General features: G+C 32.5%; 1 protein-coding gene across 1 annotated transcript; it reads right to left on the minus strand.

Moving 5' to 3' along the window:
* Positions 1 to 15,200: 15,200 nt before the first annotated feature.
* Positions 15,201 to 16,613, minus strand: LOC129884920 (probable aspartic proteinase GIP2). The gene has a single exon (XM_055959186.1). The coding sequence runs from the start codon at positions 16,611 to 16,613 to the stop codon at positions 15,312 to 15,314; it is 1,302 nt and encodes a 433-aa protein (XP_055815161.1). The 3' UTR covers positions 15,201 to 15,311.
* Positions 16,614 to 26,123: the final 9,510 nt, after the last annotated feature.

The raw sequence follows: 26,123 nt of genomic DNA on the forward strand, positions 1-26,123 counted from the left end.
AAGCAACAGGATTCACGCCTCTACGATGGAAAGTATATAAATAATTTTTGATTTTTCGGTTAACCGCATTAAAATAGCTAAAAATTGAAAATCGAATCTAATAACTGAATTTTTAAAATTTAAAATCGAACCAAATCGAACAAACCAAAAAATTGAACCACAAGTTTTTTTAAAAATTGATTTGATCAATTTTTCGGTTTGAACCAGATTATGCCCAGCCCTAATTACTGGCAAATATATTAAAATTATAACCCACTTGTATTAAATTAGATAGGAAAACAGTAGTAGGTGGAAATCTCTAAGGAAAACAGCATCCAATGCTTATATTTTTGCATTTTGATATCCAATATTGTTGCAGATTACTAGGAAAACTGTAGACCAACGGCAATTGTGTTTCATAATTTACAATGATGAATTCATATTTTATGACCGAACTTTATATATAATATATAATATGCATTGTTCCCAGTTGGCATGTTCTTATCAGCTCGATTTATCTTCTCATAGTGTTTCATAGCTTTTTTTACAAAGTTGATACTTAAAAAAAATTGCATAAAGAGTGACCTCTAGTACTCTCCATAGTCCAAATTAAATCGTCTAAGACTTCATTTGTTTATATTTAATAAAGATTTTAATTTTATTTATTCAAATTTCAGTACTAATAAATATATTAATTACTTAGATTTAAATCTTAACTATCAAGTGTATTTAGATTTATATATTTACAATAACTTAACAAATTTGAATAGATCTGAATAATTAAGATTTATAACAAAATCTTAATATTATGTATAATATATTTATCCAAGAATTTTTATAAAGATTGTAGTTCAATGCTGCTCCATTCACTTTCATCACTAGTGACTGTTGTTGTCCATCACTATTAATTATTGCCATACAACGATCCACAATGACCACAATCGTCAATTACCACAGCCAGTTATCATATCTATTAATTACCATTTTATAACCATCATCAACAACCATCATTATTCATCAATCACCATAGATAATCATCATTATCATCAATCACCACCATCATCACTAATGGTCCTTGTTGTCGAGCATATTAGTTGCCACCAGGAGCGGCTCTAATGAATTAGAAACAATGCAAGAGCTCAAAATCACCATTACAAGCTAGAGAAGAAATATGGAAGAAAGGAGAAGAGAAGAGCTATTGAAGTCATTGATTCATCTAACTTGAATGTGATTGCATTAAGCTGTACATCAGGCTTTATAGTCAAGGATTACAAAATATCTTCCTCCAACAAACTAACCAACTAATTCAGCTCGATGCCAGCTCACACTGAGTACACTTGCATTGTGCGTGTAACTAACTGTGTGCACTGTGCAATCAGTGTAACTAACTTCCGGAACAACTAACAACTAACTATAACTATTCTCACTTAATCACAAATTGCATATAATACAGTACATATATTTGAATACACCCCTTCAAGCTGAAGGGTGCAGGATATTAAGCACACCAAGCTTGCCTAAAAGATACAAGTGTTGTGCTTAGCTTAATCCTTTGGTTAAGAGATCTGCTAGCTTCTGTTGAGTATGAACATACATAGTTTCAACCACCCCTGCTTTAATCTTATCTCGAATAAAATGACAGTCAACCTCAATATGTTTCATTCGCTCATGGAATATTGAATTTGCAGCCAGTTGGATTGCTGATTTACTATCATTGAGGATGGTTATAGGTATCTAAACAGGAAAACCCAACTCCGTAAACAGGACTAACAACCAAGTGACTTCAGATTCAGCTGAAGCCATTCTTCTATACTGAACTTCAGTTGAGCTCCAGGAGATAGTCTGTTGCTTCTTTGACTTCCAAGAAACCAGTGATTCACCAAACTTAACAACAAAGCCTGTAATAGATCTTCTGGTGTTGGGATAGGATGCCTAATTAGAGTCACACCAATAAGTAAGCATGTTTGTAGGTTTAGAGTCTAACCAAACTCCTTGACCACCTATTTCCTTAAGATACCTTACCACTCTTGTAGCTGCTTCCCAATGGGACTTCTTAAGAGACTGCACGAATTAGCTAAGAGTTTGTACTGCATAGTTGATGTCTGGCCTAGTTATGGTGGCATAAGAAGCTTTCCAGTTAGTCTTTGATAGGGATTAACATCCTCAAGAATGACATCTCAAGTGAAACCAGTTGTTTGATCATGCTCTACTAAGGTCAATCTCAGGTTAGTTTCAAGAGGGATAGGTATAGGTTTAGCACCAGTGAGGCCTACATCAGAGATCAACTCTAATACGTACTTCCTTTGATTTAAGATAACACCCTCTGAAGATCTCAGTACTTCAATACCTAGAAAATATTTGAGTTCTCCTAGGTCCTTCAACTTGAACTATTTATGTAAGCTATTCTTGGCAATAGTGATCATGTGTGCATTGCTTCCTGTAATGAGCAGGTCATCCACATAAACCAGAACAATTACCATGTATGTTCCCTGTCTGAGTGTGAATAAGGAGTAGTCATAGTACTTTGAGTAAAGCTAGAGTCCAGTAGGGCAGTAGTGAGTTTTAAATTTCACTGTCTAGATACTTGTTTAAGGTAATATAAAGATTTAAGCAGCCTTCACACTTCGTAGGTACTTGGTGTTTTGAAACCTTTAGGGATATCTATGTATATACTTCCTCATCTAGATCACCTTAAAGGAAGGCATTGTAAACATCCATCTGAAACAATGGCCAGCCTATAGACACTGCTAAGGGAATAACACACCTTACTGTCACCATCTTAGCTACAGGAGAAAAAATGTCATCGTAATCCAACCCTTCTTGTTGACTATATCCCTTAGATACTAGCCTAGATTTGAACCTCTATACTTCTCCATTTTCCTTATACTCCACCTTATACACCCACTTAGAGCCAACACTATTCGTCCCTCTAGGTAAGTCAACTACTTTCCATGTTTTGTTCGCTTCAAGGGCCTGTATCTCGTGTTGCATGGCCTGAATCCATCTATTATCTTTCACAACCTATCGAAATGTTTTAGGCTCAACATAATCAGAAACCTTTCTTAAGTAGCCCTTATAACTAAGAGTCACCTTGTTATAGTTGAGAGAACTAGCCAAAGGGTGTTTGGTAGTGATGTTCTTCTTAGTATTGATGGCATAATCCTTCATCCATGTAGGTTCTTTGAGATTTCTGGAAGTTTTTTTGATAAGAGGATCTATAGGAGGATGTAAGTTATTAATAATGTCTGGTGCTTTGAGTAATTTCAGGGACTATATTATGAGTCTCATCAGTAACGTTACTGGTGTCAAGCTCTCCAAAATCTTCAGCATGATTAATCTCAAGCACATCCTCAGTAACTTCTTCCAAAGAGGAATGATCAATCACTTCTAAAGGAGAACCATTTGTTACACCCCAGAATTTTTTTTTGTCTTACTATGGCTATAGATGGCTTAACCGTGAGCTGAGGTGGAGCCCACTTAATGGATTTTTATAAAAAGGACATATGATAATTTATATGGATAATGTATGTGAAGTTAAACACAACTCAAGGAGGACCCTTGAGCCAAATCCAAGTGCGAGCCCTCCAAAAAGATGTTTTTAAGTTATGTTTTTGGGCAATCTGACTTGGGGAGACCATACCGCCATCATGGCTCAGGAATTTGGGAAATCTTATAAAATAAAAGTTGTAGATAATTGGATTATATTTCCAACCATAGGTTGTGGTAATTTATTCGATATCGGTATCAAGAGATATGACTGTTTTACTGAACAAAAGTGCTGGCTACGAATTTTAATTCCGAATTTTAAAATAACTCGACCTGTTTTCAAATTTCTACTGATATAGAAATATTAATCAATATTAGGAATTAATTAACCATGGTTGAATTATTAAATAGGAATTTGAGATTAATTGAGATTAATTAAGTTAATAGTGGATGAAAAGTGGTCCCCACTGCCACATGGCCAATTCCTATTGGCCCACATTTTTGTAAGGGACAATTAGGCCTCTTGGGCAGCCACTTGGTCCCCCTTATTGACAAAATTCTGCATCCACTATTTTTCCAACTCTAGAGAGTTCTCTAAGAAGGAAGAACTCTCATTTTCAACAAATGAAGATAGAGAGAAGTAACGAGAAAGAAATTGAAGGAGAGATTAAAGGGTCAAGGTTGGTGATTATTCAAGTTTATGGCAGCAAGGATGGATCCATTAGAGAAGCAAAAAACGTTTTTGACCAAACCCTCAAATTTTCAAGCAAATTGTGTCATAAAAGCCTAAGGTAAGATTTCATCTCTTTTTTCATTTTTCCCTCATCTTGAAGGTAATTGAAGCTTGTGTGAGTTGATGAATGTATGAAATTATGGTTGTTGATGTTGAGGCATGGTAGGAGACGTTTGGGGCTGTTTTGGTGTAGAAAATAATGAATTAATTTTGCTTAGTATTTGATTGTTATTGTTATGAATTTTGGGATGAGAATGAAGGGATTAAATGGTTAAAGTTGAGGTTGAAATTCGTTTGTGGGCTATGGTAGGACTTGTGGTGATATTAACATGGCTTTCTTGAATTTAAATGAGTGATGTTTATGTTGAGGGGCTGCTGTTATAGGTCACGAAAATTTGATGAAAAGTAGTATGAAATAAGGTGTAAAAATTATAGGTGGTTTGCTTGGCTTGTGGTATGTGTTCATGAGGTTTTTGAGCATCTTTATGTTGTTAGTTAAGGGCTATTTTGATATGTTGTTATTGTTATTGTTGATATTGGAGGATTAATTTTTTATTTTTTTTATTTTTTTTTTTACCCCCCATTTTGGAGGATTTATAGTGTTTCCACACTTCCCCTCCAGTGTGACTCGAACCCAGGACCTACCGGTCGTGGGTGGAGGTGCTTAACCAACTGAGCAACCCTCACTTGTCATTGGAGGATTAATGATAATGAAGGTCATATGTTGCACTATATGTTGGTTGGGCTGTTTTAGGATTGTTTCAATAAAACGTTAACACTATGGATAATTAAGGATAATTGGAAGATGTAGTAGTTGTATGTGGATTGGAATTGTTGTTGAGTGTTATGAATGTGGGCTGACTTAACTTACCAATAAGGTTATAATAAAGATATTAACTTGTATTAAATGGACTTGGAAGCAAGAAAATCCCATTATTAGTGTTGGTATTAAAATGGACAGATTTGGAGTATTTTTGAATATCGTCTTGGCTTGTCTTGACATGGCATTTGAAGGTGTGATTATTGATGTTGCTTGGAGATTTTATGACTGATTTGAAAGTGGAAAAAAAAAAGTGAGCAATATAAGGGAGTTGCTACCCAGAATTTTGTGTTTTGCAAACCCATTTTTGGATGGGACTTCTGTTAGTAAATTTAGCATAACTCCTTGTGTAAACCTCCGTTTTGATTGATTAAAGATGTTTTGGAAAGCTATTTGATAGAGCTAAAACTTTCATTTAGACTCTAAAATCCAGATTTACTTTTATATACTCGAAAAAGGGTGATGAAGTTAAGGGGAGGTGCTGTCCAGTTTTTTTGTTTGTTTGAAATAATCTACTAACGATAAAAAAGTTTTATGCCTTTCCATATCTTAACCATAACACTTAACGTATTAATATAGGTATGAGGCAGCATATACATGTTGTGTGTGGATAAACACTACAGGTATGTAAAGCTAACCTTTCTTTCTTTTGGCATGATTTATATGAAACAAACGGACGAAGGTATAAATTCTAAAGAAGCTCTTATTCTTAGAGACACTAGGATGGCTAATGTTCGTAAATTCCTAGAAATTATATCATTATATTTTGATACATGAGTTTGATTCCAGCCATCCTATTTTGGTATAATTCATGCTTTAGTATAATTCATAATGACAATCGAAGGTTACTTGAAATAACTATTATCTTGATTTTTAAATGATAGTTATTTCAATTATTCAATTGATCCCCATATTATGTTTTGAAATATGGAAAATAATTTCTGAAAGACTATTTTTACATAGACCATCGTGACATCGGAAAGAAGTACACTATGATTATATCTCAGCTTCTTTTATATGACTTGTCATCAGGATTAAGCTATTGAGTCTCTATAAATGTTTTTATATTTTAAATTGCATTTAGTTTCTCACTACTCTACTCGTGCATACTGTAACCATTCTTTCACTGAGCCTAGGCCACGATATGTTATCAAGTGTACTTCTCTATATTTTTTTTGCCATGCCCCGATGTGAGGGGGCAGGTATGACATGTACATGGGTTGTGGTGTATGTTATGCTGTGCCATGTACATATATAATATGATATGATTTGATATGACCATCTGATATGATATGATCTGTTACGGAGACATTTTCTACTCTGGTGTTATGATGTGTTGTGGCGCCAATGACAGGAGGGCGACCACGTTTTGTTCACCGAGTCCCATGAAATGGGGCCGGATACGGCATATGTATTTGCATATATGATTTGGGATTATGATAAATATTTTGAAATTCTAAACATTTATTTCGTTTTCTACACATACTATTCAGATTATGATTTTATTTATTACAATTCATGCTTTACATATTTGGTACATTTTTCGTACTGACCCCCTTTCTTCGAGGGCTGCGTTACATGCCCGCAGGTACCGAAGTTCGATTTGCTGATCCACCTGTTTAGGATATTTGTTGCGTCGTTGACAGTGCTCCCTTGTTCGGAGCTTATATTTTGGTACTGACTTTATCTCTGTATATTTGGATATGTTGGTCAGGGGTACGACGGGGCCCTGTCCCGTCATATGACTATGCTATCATCTGTAAAGGTCTGTAGACAGATTTATGTTGTGGGTTTTGTATATATGGTTTGGGTTTTGTGTGTTTTGTGACGGCCTATCAGCCATCGTGCCTACATCTATTATTTTGATCTATTTAGCAATCTTTTCTAATCACTACCTTTGTTTATTCAGTTAAAAGGCTAATTTGGGATAAGGGTACATTTGGGTGCTCAATTCGGGCACCAGTCACGGCCTACGGGGTTGGGTCGTGACACCATTATAATCTGTGGAGGCATCATTATGGTCACGCTCCTAGAGTGTACCCTAGACGTAATTAGCACTCAAAAATTATTGTTGGATCCTAAGCAAACCACTTGGCCTGATCACACATTCATCCATTCAGCGAAAGACTTGGTTTAAAAGAAAAACAAATCTTAGTGGGTTATCTCAATCAACAATCTCAATCACAAATATTATATGCTAAGGTTGTTTTTTGATTGGTTGTTGAACTTTGACCAGGATCGCCACATCATTTGAACACGTGGCATCCTTTTGTTGGTCTTTAACTTGACTGGGATACCAAATCATCTTGACATGAGACATGAGCTTGTGCCTCAAGATGAAATGGACCTTGGATTTGAATTTAATAAAATAGATTTATGCATTTGCAAAGCCATATTAATTATTCAAGCCAAATGAACATGAATTTAATCCAAATTTTGTATGAATTAAATCCAATAAATTTTACATGTCTATAATGCCCTTTATATTATGCTGATTATATTTATTAAGATTTAGAAATATAATGATAATATAATTAAATTATTTTCTACCAACAACATTATCGATTGTTATGGTATTTCTTTCTTAATACATGTAAAAGTCAGAAAAACAAAGATTGAAATATATATATATATATATATATATATATATATATATATATATATATATATATATATATATATATATTTAAAAGAAGAAGAAGAAAAGGTATAATGGATCGATGGAGTAGCAACACCACTAGTTAAACACCTCAAATATCAACTAATTGAAAGAAACAATTGTTTGGCCAAAATGAAAGAGATTTATCTTCAAAAATTAATGATGTCCTCTCCGAGAGAGATTAATGTTGAGGACAAAGCATAAAAAAAAGTACTAGAAAAAATTGTCTTCATTTTAATGGAAAAGAAATAGAAAATGACTTGTATTTAATATTAGGCGAAACCCATCGGTGGCCCCCTAAAGTTGGCACCAACTTTCACTTAGACACCTAAACCAGGAGATGTTCATTTTAGACACCTCAAGTAAGGCCAGATGTGTCATTCATAAGTCTCGAGGGTGATTCATGATGACAATCACCAAAATATATTAAGTGTGTGTAATGCATGTAAACACCGAATTTTGACCATCTACAACGCAAATTAGTTGTCAAATTTCTTTAAATTTTGAACATTTTAAAATAATTAGCTTTTATAAAAAAATATAAAATATTTTCATGTTATTCTTAACTATTTTTATCTTTTTATAAATTTTAGTATAATATACATATTTCTATATAACTATATCTTTGATTATTATTTATGTAGTTATTCAAAAATCATCTCAAAAAGATTTTGTTTTTTTACTAAACAATGTTAGTTAGGTTAGTTTGATTATATTTTGCATTTTTGATTTTTTTTAAGTTTTTTCTAAAAAAAAAATCTTATTCTCCCACATTGAAAATCCTTGAGGGATTTGGGGGTTTTGGAGCCTATATAAAGGCTCATATTCTTGTTAAGAGGAGGAGAAGGAAGAGGTTTTCTTTAACCACTCCAAAGTTGGAAATTTTCTTAACTTGATTAGGATTTTGGACTCTTGTCCCTAGCCCTAAAGTTGTGAAAATTTTTAGCTTTCAATCTATATTTTTCTTCAACAAAAATAGGAGATTGAAGTCAAAATTTAGGCTAAGAACAGTGTTCTTAGAATATCGAACCCACGAAGGTTTGAGTCTAAATTTTTCTTTTTTCTTTTTGTGGATTGGAGCTCCGTCAAGGTCTTGGGTGGTGGTGAAGTCATCTTCCGCTCGTCTTCTTCAGTCTCGCTGCTCGGAAAAAGGTAAAATCTTTTCTTAGCTTTATTTTATTTAATTATTTCATATTATTTCATGTTTTATAGTTAGTTGATTTGTAGTCTTATTTTTTTAGTTAGCATGTATTAAGAATAGCTAGATTAGTGATAGAAATTCCTTATAGTTAGCATGTGTTAGGATTAATTAGCTAGCATGTATTAGGATTATCTAATGAAAACACTTAGTTTTGTTCATTATTTTTTCAAGTAGTTTTTCTTGACAATATAGGTTTTCATGTTTTTAAAATCTTCTTTTAACATAATGTAGATAATAAAATATGCTTAAGTTATATTTAGTTAGAACCTTCATGGTCTAATTGATTTGATTCTTTCTTTAAAATTGAGCTAGTTAGCATGTTGTTAGTCACTTCTAGGGTGCCCATCAATTTAATAACTCAAAATACCATGATATATTCCTTGATTTAGTTTAAAATGAGTAAATGCTTATGTAATTTTATTTTTGGCGCATGTGATATCAATTCGAGTCAATCTTTGGACCTCATCCTTGCATATCGTTGAGTTTTGGGTCTCCTATCATCTTGATCAAATGACTGAAAATTGATGCATGAAAAAAAGGATAATATCCATGATTTGAATATTGATATTGGGTTGTATACATGGAATACGAGTGGAAAACAGTCCCGTATACACTGATATACAGTGTGTATACAATTTGATGTAAAGAAATAAAGTTATATATGTTGTATATACACTTTATAGAGTGTATACGCAATGATATATAGTATGTGCAGGGGAAAAACACTGTATATAGTGTTATGTACACTGTATATATACTATATACAGTATATATGCAGTGATATATAGTAGATACAGGGGGAAAACACTATATATAGTGTATATACAGTAATATGCAGCAGCTACAAGGAATACAAACTGTATACAATGTATATATATTCTGATACACAGTGATATACAATGATATACAGTGATATACAGCATCTACAGGAAACATACACGTGGTATATGGTGTATATACAATTCAATACAGTGTATATACAGCTGCGATATATAATGGAATTGGGCTTAAGGCCCAAAATGCAGATGACCCAATAACTTAGTCCAGGCGTACAGAAACTAAGTGTTGGACCAAATTTTCATACTTTATTCATTTATATTTAATTCAGATTGTAATAATTTATTTATTTATTTACGTTTGTTTATACTAACGTAGAAGTTGATTAGTTTGATTTAACTTAATTGAATTCCCTTAAGGATAAATCAATTCATGTTAATTTATTTTTAAAATGATTTTCTACATTTACTTAATCATTGATAAACTTTTACTTTTATATATATATATATATATATATATATATATATATACATGTATATTATAATCAAATGTTTAAGTTTTATCATTTTTTTTCTAAAAAGTAATTTCAAAGTCTTCGTTTCCTTTTAAATTAATAATTTCCAAAGTTAGTCAAATAATTTTCAAATCGTTGGATAACCGCATGTTAGCGGCTATTTTAAGTGCTAAAACCTTCTTAAAATAGTAATATGAACCTTGTACCCTTTTTCTCTAAATTTTTAAGACTTAAATCTGTTAGGATCTTTTAAATTAAGTTTTCTTAATTTCTTAAAAAAAAATTAAGTGGCAACTCTTCTTTTACTAAAATTGATTTTTTCTTATAAAGATGAAATTAATTTTAAACAAATCGTCTATTTTTCGACATAACAATGCACTCGCCTGACGTATAAAAAATAGCGAATTAAATAAAGACACGTGATATATATATATAATGACTTTTGAATAGAAAAAATGACCAATAATTTGATGACACGTGACATTTTTTATCCAAAAAAATAAAAATTAACAACTATTAACCCCACCCACCCCAACCCCAACCCCAACCCCTCCTCCACCCCGCTGTCATCTTCTCCAACCCCATCCACCCCAACCCCAACCCCTCCCCTCCCCCACCCCATCAGATCTTCTTCTCCTCCAACACCCACTCAAAGTTATCCATATCATCTAAAGAGGAAAATATGGAGCTATAATGACAAACAAAAATATAAATCAAATTGGGTCAAAAAATCCGACGAACCTCCATTTTTTCCGGCAAGATTAATACAAATCTAAAATTACTTACTAATTACCCCCACTCCCACACCCTATCAGTGGTCTTCCAACACCACCCACCCCACCGCCGTCTTCTCCAACTCCACCCACCCCAACCCCAACCCCTCCCCAACACCACCTAAGTGCAACCAAGAGCCAAAAGAAATAATCGAGATGCCCACTATTCAAGTTGTTTGGAATCCATCCAGATTTGCCACCTTGAGTTGTAATAGATGTTACTACTGTCAGTTTGAAAAAGCTCAAGTAATTACCCAAAAGCAGTGGTCAACAGAGACAATGCACTGCACAAACTACGAATTTAAGTTTTTTTCTTCTTTTTTTCCCTCATTCACATGGCTCCAATTAATTAACGGTGCAAACAGTAAATAGAGAAAATGAAAGGTTAATTAATAAGTAAGAGGAATGATTGACAAAAATGGAGCTAAATAATCAAAATAAAATCGTGCTAATTGATTTTGCAGGTATTTCTTGAAAACTCAGTTGAATATCTCTCCAAACAATGCTAAAAAATGAAGAAGAAGAAGAACAAGAAAAAATAAATAAGAAAAACAACTTCTACGCGCCTCAGATAGGTGAAAAACACTCGAGGTGCCAACTGTCAAAAAAGTGTCAAGATGACACATTCTACCCTTACTTGAGGTGTTTAAAATGAACTTCTCCTGGTTTAGGTGTCTAAGTAAAAGTTGGTGCCAACTTTAGGGGTTCCACCAATGGGTTTCGCCTTAATATTACTTTTATTTTTAATTTAAATCACTTTTTACTTTTCTTTATATGTAATTCCCTATTTTATTTTTGTAAATAACTAAAAAGGGAGACTTTTATGATTTTGCAAAGAACTAAAGAGACTAGGGTACAAATCATTAAAAATGATAGAATAAGGTGTAAGTCACAAAAGAACGCATGGGTGCAAATCGCAAATTACTCGTGAAAATACATATTACTTATGAATTTTTTTCAAGACTGTAAATAAAATAATTAATAATTTAAATTAATACCAATCCATTAAAAAAAACTCTGAGGAAATTTTAATGGAGAGGATCCCATCCCCAATTCATCAAATGACACATGAGGATACAATATTCTAGTTGCCTTTGTTGCAAATTGCAACTAAAATAGGAAAAACTAATCTTTTGTATTTTTCATAAATATATTTTCGAGGATAACGTTATTTTACTTGCCAAAGGACACATGAAAGCTTACCTGTCTCTGTCCATGTTTTTTCAGAGCAGTTATAGGTAGAACCGAAATTTCTTTTTTCCTTTATTTTCTTGCTGAAGAAGTAGGTAAGGAAAAAATAAGTTGGTAAATAATTAACGACAAAATTGCTTTAGTTGGACTGACATATATTGATATAGCATGGATTCCCTGAGAATTAAAATATTAATAAACTAAATTAATGGGAAATTAATAAGAATGAATGATCATAGCATAGGCTTTAAATCACGGCTTTATTGTTCATATCCATTGAATTATTTTACGTTTTTTATTCAAAATTTTGTTCACTTTCAAAAAAGGAAAGTTTGTTTCCCATACAATTTAATAATTTATAAATTCTCTATTATTGAAAAGGTATGTTAATTTTTTTTTGAATTTTTCATTCGCTATTTTTTGGAATTCAACTAATCTGAATACAACAATAACATATTTAATCTAATTCTATAATTAAAAACATCTCATTAAAAGTAAAGCAAGATGATTCTATTTTTAAAGCTCAAACTTAAAATCGAATAAAAGAATAGTAATTATCACTTTATCATAAATTTATTTAATAATTTATTCGGCCACTTGCATATAATATTGTCCCAATGAAATTCATGGTGTTTAATCAATTGATGAATTTGCTGCATGTGCAAATAAATTATATAGCCTTTCTAATACATTAAAAACACCGAAATGTTGGCAATGTGTTTCCCTTTTAATAAATTTTAATGATTTCCCCTACAGGAAACTAATTAAAATCTTAACCAATTTGCCACTTAATTATAACAAAGCAATTGTCGGAGGACGGCAGTCGCTATTTGTTTGCGATTTTCCGTACTTTAATAGTTACTTTGAACAGGATTTGCATGTGACGAGATAATGATGTTTAATTAGTTCATATTGTTGTATAGTAATTAAATGATAAAATTTCGTGTATATATATATATATAAAAATTAAATGACGAGTTACTTTAATTTCAAAATGTAGCAGAATAATAAATTGTATTCGTCCGCAGACAGAATATATATATCACATTTGAGCATAGATAAATGTATCCGCGTGAATACAATATCAATCTATTTGTCCAACTGAAATCGTTTGGATACAAGATCAACTTACATACAATTAATAGTCATCCCCCAAAATCAACACACATACAATATACATTTTACATACTTACAAATAGGGTGTTCACAGGTCGGTTATTTATTAAAATCAAAATTAAACTAATTTAATTAATTTCTAAATTATTTAACATCAAATCAAATATATATATTTATCAATTTTGTTGTTTTCGATTTGGTTCAATCATTATTCAGTTATTAATCATACACAGAAATTAAAAAAAAAAATTATCCAAAAGAGTACAAAATAATTTAGTCAAAAGAAAATAAATTTTCTACGTACATCTATTTTTAATCTTACAATAAAAATCTTCTCTCCGGAGAAGTTATGCAAAATTGTAAACCTACTCTAACTCCTATGGCGGTCAACCCCAATGTAACATAGACTCTCACATGCATGTTCTTCTCTTTTTACTTTCTTTGTATACTTAAAATTTTTAGTCTTAATTTCCATTTACATTTTATGTAATTTCTTGTGACATGTAAAGATAGAAAAGGTTATGTCCAATCATTTTTTTTTTATTTTTGTTGAGAAATTTTGGCTATGGTTAAGAAACCATTCAACCTAGTTGTTTTTACTTTCAAAAAGTGAAAACTCCTCCTCATTTTTTTGTCATGGTACTATTAATCTTATTTTTTTCTCATTAATTTTTTAATTATCGTGTTTAAGTAATTGTGTACATATATGATGTGATTTATAGTAATTTTATATTAAACGAAGTGAGCATCCACAAATTGAATCCACTGAAAGTATGTTGAGATAGATTTTCATTTTGATTGTGACAAAGCGATTCGTAAGGATCTCACAGTCCAGTTCTTATCATCAAAGTAAAGGACCAACTAGCTGATATCTTCATCAAACCTCTTACGTCTTTCAGGTTTGAATTGCTTCGATCGAAGCTGAACATGTCTTTGCCACTATCAGCTTGCACGAGGAGTATTGAGATGCGTCAATTAGTCTCTAACTCTAACAATAATTCTATGGACAAAGCTAGGCACAAGAATTTATATATATATTTATTCTCCTTATATAATTGTATCTCTACATTAGAATATTGTAATTATGAATACATAATTGTTGTATCATTCAAGTTGAGGTGAATAAGAAATCAACGTTGCAATTTGCAGCTTTGCCAATTTGTTCTCTATTTATATTCTCTTGTTCTAATACTGCGTGCCAAATACTCCACCCTATGATCTCCAATGGAGATGCTTCTACTATGATTGCTTAATTGTGTTGGGATTAAATTCAGACAACTTCAAAAAATCCCATAAATAGTGGGTAACAAAACTAACGACAATGACCTTTTTAGAAATATTGTCAGGCTAAAGGTTCGGAATTAATATAAGGCCTTACAGTAGATTGGCATTAGGTCAAAGTAATTATCAAAAAAATGATCACTCGGTGTATATTTCATGCATGAAGTGTGTCATAATGTATATTCAGTGTACAGATCATGTATAAGTAATCTATATTGTATAGTCAGTGTATACTTTCTATGACTTTTGACAAGCTATATTGTATATTTTTCTATGATTTTGACTATTTTTTATGTAAATAAAACATGGCTACATATTTGTTGTAAACTAATTAGTTTATTGTATATATTTGAAATTGTACCTATTTATTTCCACAGAATTTTGGGGCATAACTAATACAATATATAACTATCAGTTTATAGTTAAATTAACCGCACATTAGTTTAGCGACAATTTGATTTAATACCTTTTTCTCTTTTGTTGGCAGTTAAACTTGTTAATTTGGTTGTCAAGACACCTTGGTTAACTCAAGCAAGTTTTTATCAAGTAATTTAGTTACACTTATAAACCTGGTTCTTTAATCTCTATAATTGTATCCTCCAGTCTTCAATAAAAAACTAAATTGATCAACAAAACGATAAATATATGTAACACGCAATAAATATTTGTCATCTTAAAGACTAAAGTAAAGTAGCATTAACTTAAAACCTGGAAAACAAAAGGGGATCATAAGTTTCATCATTCTAGCCTTAGCATAATATCATGTAACATCACAACAATTTTAGCTGAATTTGTTGCTGCATTTGAGTAGGGATGACATGTACAAAGACTTAAATCCCATTCTTTTCTTCACAAGATCAAATTCCAATAGGTTCTCTTCAATTTGTATCCCTCCAAGAACAATCGACGTTTCAGAATTTTTACCGCCATCCAAAAATCCAAGACACAACAAATCACTACTATCAATAGGAGATGCCATAAAATTGTCCATAGAAAGATCCCAAGTTGTATTATTTTGATCACCTTGCAAAACAAGACTAACTTGAGGAATTATTAGGCCAGTTAAAGTAGCCAAATTCGACGAGTTAAAGCACAACTCAAATGGCCTAATTGGTTTTGCTATTGGAACTTTATCTATAGCTTTAAGAAACTCGTGCTTAAAAGCCTTGTAAATCGAAGTCTCCATTGTACCATAAGGAACAACAGTGCTAATCTTTGTTCCTCCAACTCCAGTACTCTTATTAATAGCTAGTAACTTACTATCAATAGGTACATTTTTCCCATTGACTAAGATTTTTTCGACTCCAATAAAATATTCAACCGATGGCTCACCAGGATAATAAGCCCCCGCGGTACTAACAGGATTTTTGAGCAGAGGAGTGTAAGTTAGTACCTCATAAGTAGATCTTCCTTCACCAAACAAAATTACACCATTTGATTGAGTATTAGCACTCAAACAAATAGTGAATTTTCGAGGCAAACGAAAAACTCTAGCTAATTGTGAAGGAAGCCCAGTGTAACCATTTCCAAGTCCAGCCATACCTTTAACTCCATAGGCTAATTTTTGTAACAACAAATCATCAGAACAACTAAACATTACCCCATTAGCTGATGATGATAAAATTTTGGAGTCATTTCTATAATTATTAGTGGACCATAAAGCAATAACATCTTGAGCAAGTTCACCATCAGTGCTAGTTCTATTAATAGGGTTATATGGAATATGTGAACATGTGTTATTGTTGCACCCTGGCCTAGGAGGAACAGGGCAACTAGATCCATAGCACCCTTGTGAACCTGAGAGTTTGCATGGTCTTGAACCACATGGAACATTTTTGTAAGATGAACTAATGTACCCATTTTCACAATCCATCCATAGAAATCGTCCGCCGAGGTCGACGGTTAAATTGACAGGGACAAGAGGGGTTCTTTGGTATATTTGAGTAACATATTGTTTTGTAATTTCATCTTTGAACACTGGAAGAATAAGAAGAGGGTAATGCCTAAGAGACTTTTTGGCTATGGAGTAATTTGATGAACAAATAAAAAGAAGAAAAAACAACAAAAGCTGAGGAATTTTCATGGTGGAGAGAATTATTCTTACAAACAATGGAAGTATGTTTTTTTTTCATTTAAAAGGAGAATTGTTGAGTAACGCCTAAAATTGGGCACGTGAAAGTGAAGGGTGTACATTTGGACGTATTACAATTTTAGGCAAAAGCAAAAAAGGTGGCTGTCCAATTTTCTAAAGGACCTGAAAATTTTCTTTATTCCTTTTCCCAATTTTTCTTTTTCTTTTCTTATTTTTTACACCTTTCAGTTATTTTATACTAGCCAATAATGATTCCGTCGTTGTCATTTTGTCAAAGAAAGCAATAGTGACATCCACTGCCAGCTTAAGCTGTACAAATAAATAAATGAGCATAATTAGAAGAGATTTTTGTCTTTTATATCACTTAGCCAAGCTTATAATTTAAGTGAAAAATTTTAAACTCTATTAATTATTAGGGGTTTTAAAAGTTTAAAACCTCACAAATGGGTATTGTGATTTTTTGCTAATTTCATTTTACCAATACTCATGACTTATAAATACCTTTGATATTTATCGAACGAGTCGATAAGAAAAATATTTGTTAAACTGATCAAAATAGTTATAATTTACCCAAACACTTCGGCAAAATACTATCGCTCCAAGTAGGGGTGTTCATGGTCCGTTTTGATTCGATTTTTGGCTAAAACTAAACCAAACCAATTAAGGCGATTTTTTTTAATATTCAAACCAAACCAAATCATTATAGTATAAATTCTATCGGTTTCGGTTTTATCGATTTTGTTGATTTTATCGGTTTGGTTCATTTTTTACTGGTTGAAATAATATATTTTATAATGCAAAAAAAATGACAAACTTATTTACTACCTTCATACTGCAAATCAATAGAATTTTAAAACAACTGCTATTAATCTTTAAAAATACCTGAACTCGTTCAGAGATAGTGAGGACAAAAGAAAAGTATATAAGCTAAATAAGTTACCATCTAAAGTCCAAGCTAGAACTATAAGAGAAAAGCAAATATGGTTCCAATAATAACAAACTTGAATATGTCCTAACTGAAACTATGTCTGATGTTCTTGTAAAGTATATAAGCTAAAATGATAAGCTCTAAAAAGGACAAAATATCAGCAACATAAATCCATAAGTTGGTGGATTGTTCAACTCCTACGGTTCACGAAGGAAATGACTTCAAAAATAAAGAATTGACAGCCTATTTTGATTGTCCAAGTTTGATACTGAATCTGAGGAAAGGAACCACCATAACAAAAAGAAGTCCTTCAAGAAAGATCATTTTTTTCACTATTGCATGAAGTAATTGAAGCATTTCAGTCGTGGCCAATAGAAAACCTGCTACTTTACCTTTCTCCAAGATGAAACTATTTGAAAGAAAACTGAAAGCACCGATCAGCACAACAGTATATGCAAAAATAGCCTCGAAAGAAATTATAAAATTTCCACCACGAGAAAGATAGCAACTATTGCATAGTAGTACAACATTCACAACAATAAAATTAAGAAGGCTAGCTCATAAAAGGTTAATTATATACATTACTTTTTCATTAATCAAGTTGACAAAAATAACAAGGTCTTTAAATAGTCCTCCGAATGATCAACATTCAACACAAAAGAACCATATACCTAACTATCACCAGAGAAAGATCACTTAATTACTTGCATAAAAGTGTGATTAAATACAAAAAATAAGTCAATAGCATAATCCAAAAGTACTTCAGGTGAAGCAGCAGCAAAAACCTAAAAATTAACTACCAAAGAGCGAAACAGTTGCACTACGAATTTCAATTGCAACATCTAAACTAATCAATGCTCAAGGTTGTGCCAACATATTTTGGAAAAAAGAAAGAAGAAAGTTTAACAAAGTAGGCTTTAAAACTTTTTAAAACATAAAAGACATATTCATAAAGAGTTAAATGTGTAAATTTACCTTTTTCAACTATCTCAAGTTTTTGAATTTCTTCTAAAAGATCTTCAAGTTTGCATTCTTTGAAAGTTGATCTTAACCATTGTTGAGTGAAAATAAAAGCTTTTACTGTCTTTGGAGATAAACAAATTCGATAAGAGTCAAGAATCCGACCACCGGTGCTAAAAGCTGATTCAGAAGCAACAATAGAAATAGGAATAGAAAGAACATCTCTTGCCATCCTAGAAATAATTGGATATATAGCCGAAGAAACTTTTCACCAAGACAAAATATCTAACTCTTTGGTCTTTTCCAAATCATCTACCAAGTACTTCTCAAGTTCTGATTTATTTTCAGTATTGTCTTCATCTGCCAAATATTTCTCCCATTGTGATTCTCACATCTCGTCACTATGCATTGTATCAATTTCATCATTCAAGCTTGTTTGACCACCAATTTTATCGATATGAGTCCCACAAAAAGAACTCATGTAGTAATCATACAAGCGACTCAAAGTATCCATCACCTTTTTCGATTTTTTGGCTCCCACCAAACAACCATAAGAATTTTTAAACAGATATTCCACATATTTCAACTTATATCAAGGATCCAAAACAACAACAATGAATAATGACTTGTTCATACTTTCAAAAGTACTCAGTATTTATTAAATTTAAGCTCCATCTTTTTAGCCATGCCACTCAAAATAGAATCTTCACGACGAACATATTTGCAAATTATCTTTTGAAGATTAAAGATCTCATTGAAGAAAGAATTGGAAGTAACATATGAAGTTCCTGAGAATTTCAAAGTTACCTGATAGAAAATCTCAAGGAACTTAATGAAAACTTTAACATTCGTCCAATTATCTATCGATGGATCCCCTTCCACATTATTTATTTCTAAAAAGTACTTGAGGTACTTGTGATCATCATCATACATTCTTGAAAATGCCCTTTCAAACTTTACAGCTGTATCTAGCATCATATATATGGAGTTCCACCTAGTCTCAATATCTAAAGTCAAAAGACCATGAGTGTCAATCTTAACCTTCTCGACAAATGACTTAAAGGAATCAAACCTTCCAGCTGAGGACTTAACATATTTGATAGCATTTCTTACCCAAGAAATAGACTCATTTTGTTCACCAAGTCCTTTTTTCATGATCAAATTTAGAATATGAGCATTACATCTAACATGTAAGAACTCATTTCCTAAGATGCCTCATTTCCAATCCTCAATTCTTTTCTTCAAGTGTTTAATTGCAGAATCATTAACAGTTGCATTATCTAAGGTCACCGTGAATATGTTATCAATTTCCCAATCAAATAAGCACGTCTCAATCCCCTTAGCAATTATTTCACCCTTATGATCTGATGTTTGGAAAAAGTTGAGAATTTTCTTTTTCAGATTTCACTCATCATCGATCCAATAGGCAGTGACAACCATATAAGTTAGATTTTGAAGTGATTTCCACATATCACCAGTAACACATACACGTTGATTATGAATAAACTTTTTAAGTTTTTCTTTCTCTTCTTGATATATTTTCAAACATTGTCTAGCAACAGTCAAACGAGAAGGTAATTGAAAATTAGGCAAAGTAACTACCATTAATTTACTAAAACCTTCCCCTTCAACAACTTTAAAAGGTTGTTTGTCAATAATGACAAACTCAACAATGGCTCTCTTAATCTCATTGATGTTAATCACAACCTTTTCTACGGTACATGTACTATATGCTTGTTCCCCTTTTTTAACTATCTTGATTGATTTCTGTCAATAATTCTAAGAGGGGAATTAGGACAAACCTCATTTAAATGTCTCCCTAGCGTTGAGGTCGCATTCGTACTTTCAGAAGCAAAGTTACTAGTACAGTAGTTACATTTCACCCTTTTCTTACCCCTTTTATCAAGATATTCAGTATAGTGTTTCCAAATATCGGATGTTCTCCTATCACTACTCACAAGGCTACAATCAGGGTCGCAAAAAGTTGTTTGTTTCTGCTTTTTAGCATGATTATGAGTAATATCACGAGTTTTATCACCGTCAAGCTCAGGTTTCAGCAAAGTAGTTGGAGATACTTTGTTGGTTACCTCTACTGGCTCCACCTCTTTTTAATTAGTTGTAGGTTCCATTTGAAAAAAAGTATCCGAAAATCTAAATAAATAGAGAAATAAAAAATCATTAGATAAAAACTAAATCAACAGAAAAAACCTAAATCAGTGGAGAAAATTTAAAATAAAAGAGAAATAAAATAAAAAACACAAAAAAGATGAAAGACTAGAGAAGCAATTCATTCAAGTAAAACTTCAAAGACACAAAATTAGTTACACAAACAAAGAGTAGGGAACATACAAAAAGTAACCAAAAAAGTAAAAGAAAAAAAAAGTTATAGACTTACAGGGATTAAAACTTCTTGCACTCAATTGTTATTGTGAGAGATTGAGAGCAAAATAGAGGTCTACAAGGTTTGGGAGGAAATAAGAGAGAACTGAAAAACTAACGAGGGAAAAAATTATTTATGCTAACTAATCAGTAAGGGTTTTTTATTTTACTTTAAACGTAAATGGGCTTGGGGAACATGGCTAGACTTTTTTCTTGGAATAGTCCTAAATTATGAAAAAGTTAAAAAAAAGATAAAGTTTAATAAACATATATAAATATATATAATATTTTAAATATGTAAATATTTATTGATTTGGTTCGGTTTAATTTAATTTTCTTTATGGATAACACCAAATCAAATCAAATGTTATCAGTTTTTAAAAGTCTAAAACCAAACCAAATCAAACCGAGATGGTTTTTGGTTTATTAAATCAGTTTGACTTGGTTTATCGATTCGAATCGATTTTTTGATCTCGTTCCAACACCCCTGGTTCCAAGCTATTTAATTTTTCCTCTCTTAGTAGAAAATCAGAAAAAATAGACAATTAAAGTTATATATATTATGATATTTGCACTAGTGTTCATCACCGAATTGTCACCTACTATATAAAATTCACTTCTCTTTATTTTTCCCAAATTTTTATTTGGATTAGTGATACATGATTGCAACAATCTGTTTCTATCCTTATGGGTAGATCAATGGTCAAAATAAAATTGGCCACAATTGTTTTTGGACAGTGACTTAAGCATTTCAAGGCTAGGTCAGACTTGGATGAAATTTGAGCTAGGTGAGATTTCGGAAAATCCGGGGAAATGGATTGGGGATAATTTTTTAGTGTGAATTGATTTTTCTATAGTCAAGACATTAAGAAGCCCATACGACTTTACAAAATCGAATTTGGACGAGTATAACTATCAAAAATGATCATGACGTGAAAAGGTTGGTTTAGAATGTCCATGGTTGAAGGTATGTTGTGAAAAAGACACTTTTCTGAAATTTTTGGACCTGCAGTACGTGCAATCCGCTATAGTGAACTGCAGGCGATATAGCGGGGCTTGTACACTATAGCGGGGTACTTCAGGCGTTATAGTGACGGTATGGCCACTATAACAGGGTATGACCACTATAGAAGGGTAAGTCGGGATTTAGTACAGAAAACCCCCAAAACTGATCAATTTTTGCTATTTCATTTTGGAGAACTGCAAAGGTAACTTAAGGCATTTTTCACCAATTTTCGTCGTGTTCATCGATCAAGGTAAGTTTATTACTTCACCAACCTATAAATTCGATTCTTAAGCCTTAGAAACCATGAAGGGAACCTTGGGGAAGGATTTTAACTTGAAATTGATTGCGGGAAGCTCTAGTTCGGATAGAACGATCATGAATTGGTCTGGAGTTAGTATTTGAGTATAATCTGGGTATTATTAGGTCATATGTGATTGATTTTTGTAATTGCATATTGTTCTTAGACCAAGAACAAGTTAAAGTTTTGTAAGGGAGTCAAAGCTCGTGATCAGACTTCTGTAACAGCTATTTGGCGCCTAAATAGTCTAGATTTTCTTATGTGAGTAGTTATAGACCTGCTCTCAATACATAATATATTGTGAATTATTGGGAGACATCATGCCTAAGCCTTTGGACACGGAGTTTGGATGGCTAAATGTGTTGTTGTTGCTAATAGGGAAGGAATGTACTATGTGGGTTATGATTATTCTGTGACTAGCAGTGGTTGTCTAGTTTTTAATTTTTAACCTTGACAATTGTTGTTGAGATGGTTGATGGTTCTTCTAAGGGTTGTGTGCAAGGAATTTGTTAAGTTATAGTAAGATTGCGAGACTTATGGTAATCTAAGGGGAACAGGATGAATAGAAAGACTATTTAATTTATGAAATTAGGGAGGTAATTCTCAAGAATAAATGTGTACTCCTAAGAAGGTCCAATAATGGGTTATTGATATATAGGTGTATATATCTGTGTGGGTGCATTCATGTTGATTGTTTCTTGTGATGTGATAGCCATGTTGTTCCATGAGTGGTCGGGTTGTTGTGTTAAATGATGGGATGGTTTTTATATAGACTGGGGTTGCATTGCTAAACACGATAGACTATTTTATTAGGATAATTGAGTGGTATTTTAACGATCCCCATATGTCATTATGGATAAGCCAATGAAAAGAAATTTAGGCCAAAAACATTTTGAGTAGTAACTTTGAAATTTTGAGGCTAGGCCAAACTTGAACGAAATCTGAGTCAAAAGAGGTGTAAGGTAATCCGATAATGGATTAGAATTGATTTCTAGTTATGATTGTTTGAGATAATAGCCAATACATTAAGGAGCTCGTACAGCTTTACGAAGTCGAATTTGGACAAGTAAAACTCCCAAATTTGATTTTGGTGTGAAATGATTATTTTGGAAAGTCAAGTTTTGAGGTTATGTTGTGAAATAGGGGCTTGAGACGTAAAGTCTGAGTTTCTGTCTCCGTGAAACTCTCTATAGCAGAAATAATCCTGCTATGGCAATAGCGGGCCAGTCAGGGATTTTATTAGGAAAAGTCTCAAAAAAATTATTATTTTATAGCTTCATTTTATGAGAGCTAAGGGCGACATAGAGATGTTTCTTTTCAGTTTTCTACCAATATTTTTGATAAAGGTAAGTTATTCATTGCTCTAATGTGTAATTCGATTCTTAGACTTTAAAATCTATAGAAATTTACTTGGAGAAGATTTTGGCCTGAAATTAATGATGGAAAAAGCCCTAGTAGAGGGAGATGATCATGAAATTGGCCAAAGGTTAGGATTTTTATATATTCTGGGTAAATTAGTCCATTTTCATGTATTATATGTAATCTTTGTTTGTTTTATACCAAGAACGAGTCAAGGCATTGGAAAAAAAGAAAACTCTAATTTTTTAGAATTTTCAGAGCTTGTTTCGAGGTAGTGCTAGTTGTATTTTCCTGTTTGTGTTATATGTGCTTGTTAACTACTTTTCTAGTATTGCATACATAATATATGATTAGGAAAAAAGGAAGAACATGAATTAAAATGACATATTATGATCAAATTGCATGCAATGAATGTATTACTTGATTGTGCAAATGTGTGTGCTTATTCATTGTGATTGTAATTGTGATGTATGAATTCATGTTGGATCGAATACCATATCGGTACATTTGAATTGGATACCACACCGGTACAATTGGATCGTGTGCCACTCTGACATATAATTAGTTGGGTGCCACACCAGTATATAATTGGATTTAGTACCATATCGATACTATAACTATTGGGATGAGTACCATGCCGGTACACAACAATTTAGGTATTGGTTCCATGAGAGGACCATTGTTGACAGATGAAGTGTGATTAATCATGTTTACTTGTATAATGATTTAAGAGTTATCGTCACTGTGTTATGATTATATATTTTGTTGCCTTCTATGTTGTGGTTTCTTGTGCATATATCATTTACTAGAAATAACTGTGTGATCCTACCAATACAATGTAATTGTGTATTGATACTATATTTTTTCTTTCTTTATTGAGTACAGGATATCTTCATGTGGCTGTTGAGAGACCTCAATTAGGAGATCGTTAACTGACGAATTCAAGAGTAAGCCAGTTTTTTCAGGCTGTCATGGATTCATCTTGATTGTTAGCTCCTTTTCTTCGGACATAGACCTTTCTAGACTTTTATTATTTTTGAGGTTGCATCCCTTTACTCTAGATCTTTAGCAAAATTTTGATACAATGATTTTCATGTTTTAGGGAGCTAACTTATGCATTATTTTGGCAAATTTTCTGAAATCATGAAAACTCAATTTTTAAACTATATTTAATCGATTTTCACTCGTGAAATGCATGTTTGGGTTAATAGTTGTTTCTAGCTTGGTCAGTTTTGGTTCTTCCTTTGGAGGGTTAGTGTAAGTGCCGCTCACGATGGATCGGAGTCGCTATAAAAGTTGGGATCAGATCCTTAGGTTAGTTGAACTTGTTGTACCAAAATAATTCTAGTAGAGTCTTGCGGAATGGTACGAAGACATCTGTACTTTTCTTCGAGAGGATACAGGACTTTAGGAAATCTCTCAATCTTCTTTCTTCCTTTGTGTTATGACTGATTCCAATTGGTATCTGACGATCCAAATTGCTATTTAATCTCTTTCACTCTCCTTTCTGCAAATGTTAACACAAGGTGCAATGGTGTAAGAGTAGTAGCTCCGGCTGATGAGCCAACAACGGAGATAGCAGTGAGAGGAAAAGGAAAGGGCAGAGGCCAAGAAAGAGCAACACCTGTCAAGGGTGAAGCTCAAGCTCAGAACATACAGAGGGAAGATGCCCCTCCCGCACCCTAGACTGAGGTGGAAGAGAATGTGGAGATTGAGATCAAGAAAGATGTGGAACCGGAGGAGAGAGCACAGGTTGTGACTACAGGATTTCCCCATTTAGATCCAGGGATGGTTCAATAGGTACTGACTTTTTTGAGTAAGTTGGCTAGTTCTGGAGCCACTCCCATGGTTCAACTTGTCCAAGCTCCAGTCACTCATCTTGTTGTTGATGCGGTTCCCAAGATGGATGGAGTGTTAGGTATTAATGCCTTTTTTCGTCCACTTCTGGGTCGATGATGACTAGCACTGAGCACGAAAGGCTCGATTGAAATTAAAAAAGAAATTGTTCACACATAAATGATAGATGTTGATTTTTCTTATTGATCATAAAATTAAGATCTTTCATTTGGAGTTGCAGGGAAGAAGACAAGGAATAAAGAAAAACATAAAGAGGAAATTAAAATAGAAATATAAGAAAAACATATATTTTAATAGATTAATAGAATCCAATTAGAAAGTGACAGTTGTACTAGCTATTTTGTTTTGAATTTACTTTATAATTGTTCACGCACTTTTAGAAAGTGTATAATTTCTCTGTCACATCATCTCTCGAGGGGACAATCAATACACTTTTAACAAGAATAAGGGGGTAAAAAATCACTCCCAAAGGTGAAGTGTATAACTGATTTTTTCGAACAAATTTAGAATGAAATTTATGTCTTTTCTCTATTTATAACTACAACTTTTAATCATTATGCTAGCAAATTTCATGAGGTGATGTTACAAGAATCTAAATGGGTTAAAATTTCAAATTTTAAATTTCAAATGTCAAATTTCAAGTTCCAAATTGATAACACTATACTATATTTTTAAAAAATATTTTAATTAATTCCATGAAATATGAAAGTCGGA

The sequence above is a fragment of the Solanum dulcamara genome, chromosome 4 (assembly GCF_947179165.1).
Source record: "Solanum dulcamara chromosome 4, daSolDulc1.2, whole genome shotgun sequence".
In the NCBI taxonomy this organism is placed as follows: Eukaryota; Viridiplantae; Streptophyta; class Magnoliopsida; order Solanales; family Solanaceae; genus Solanum; species Solanum dulcamara.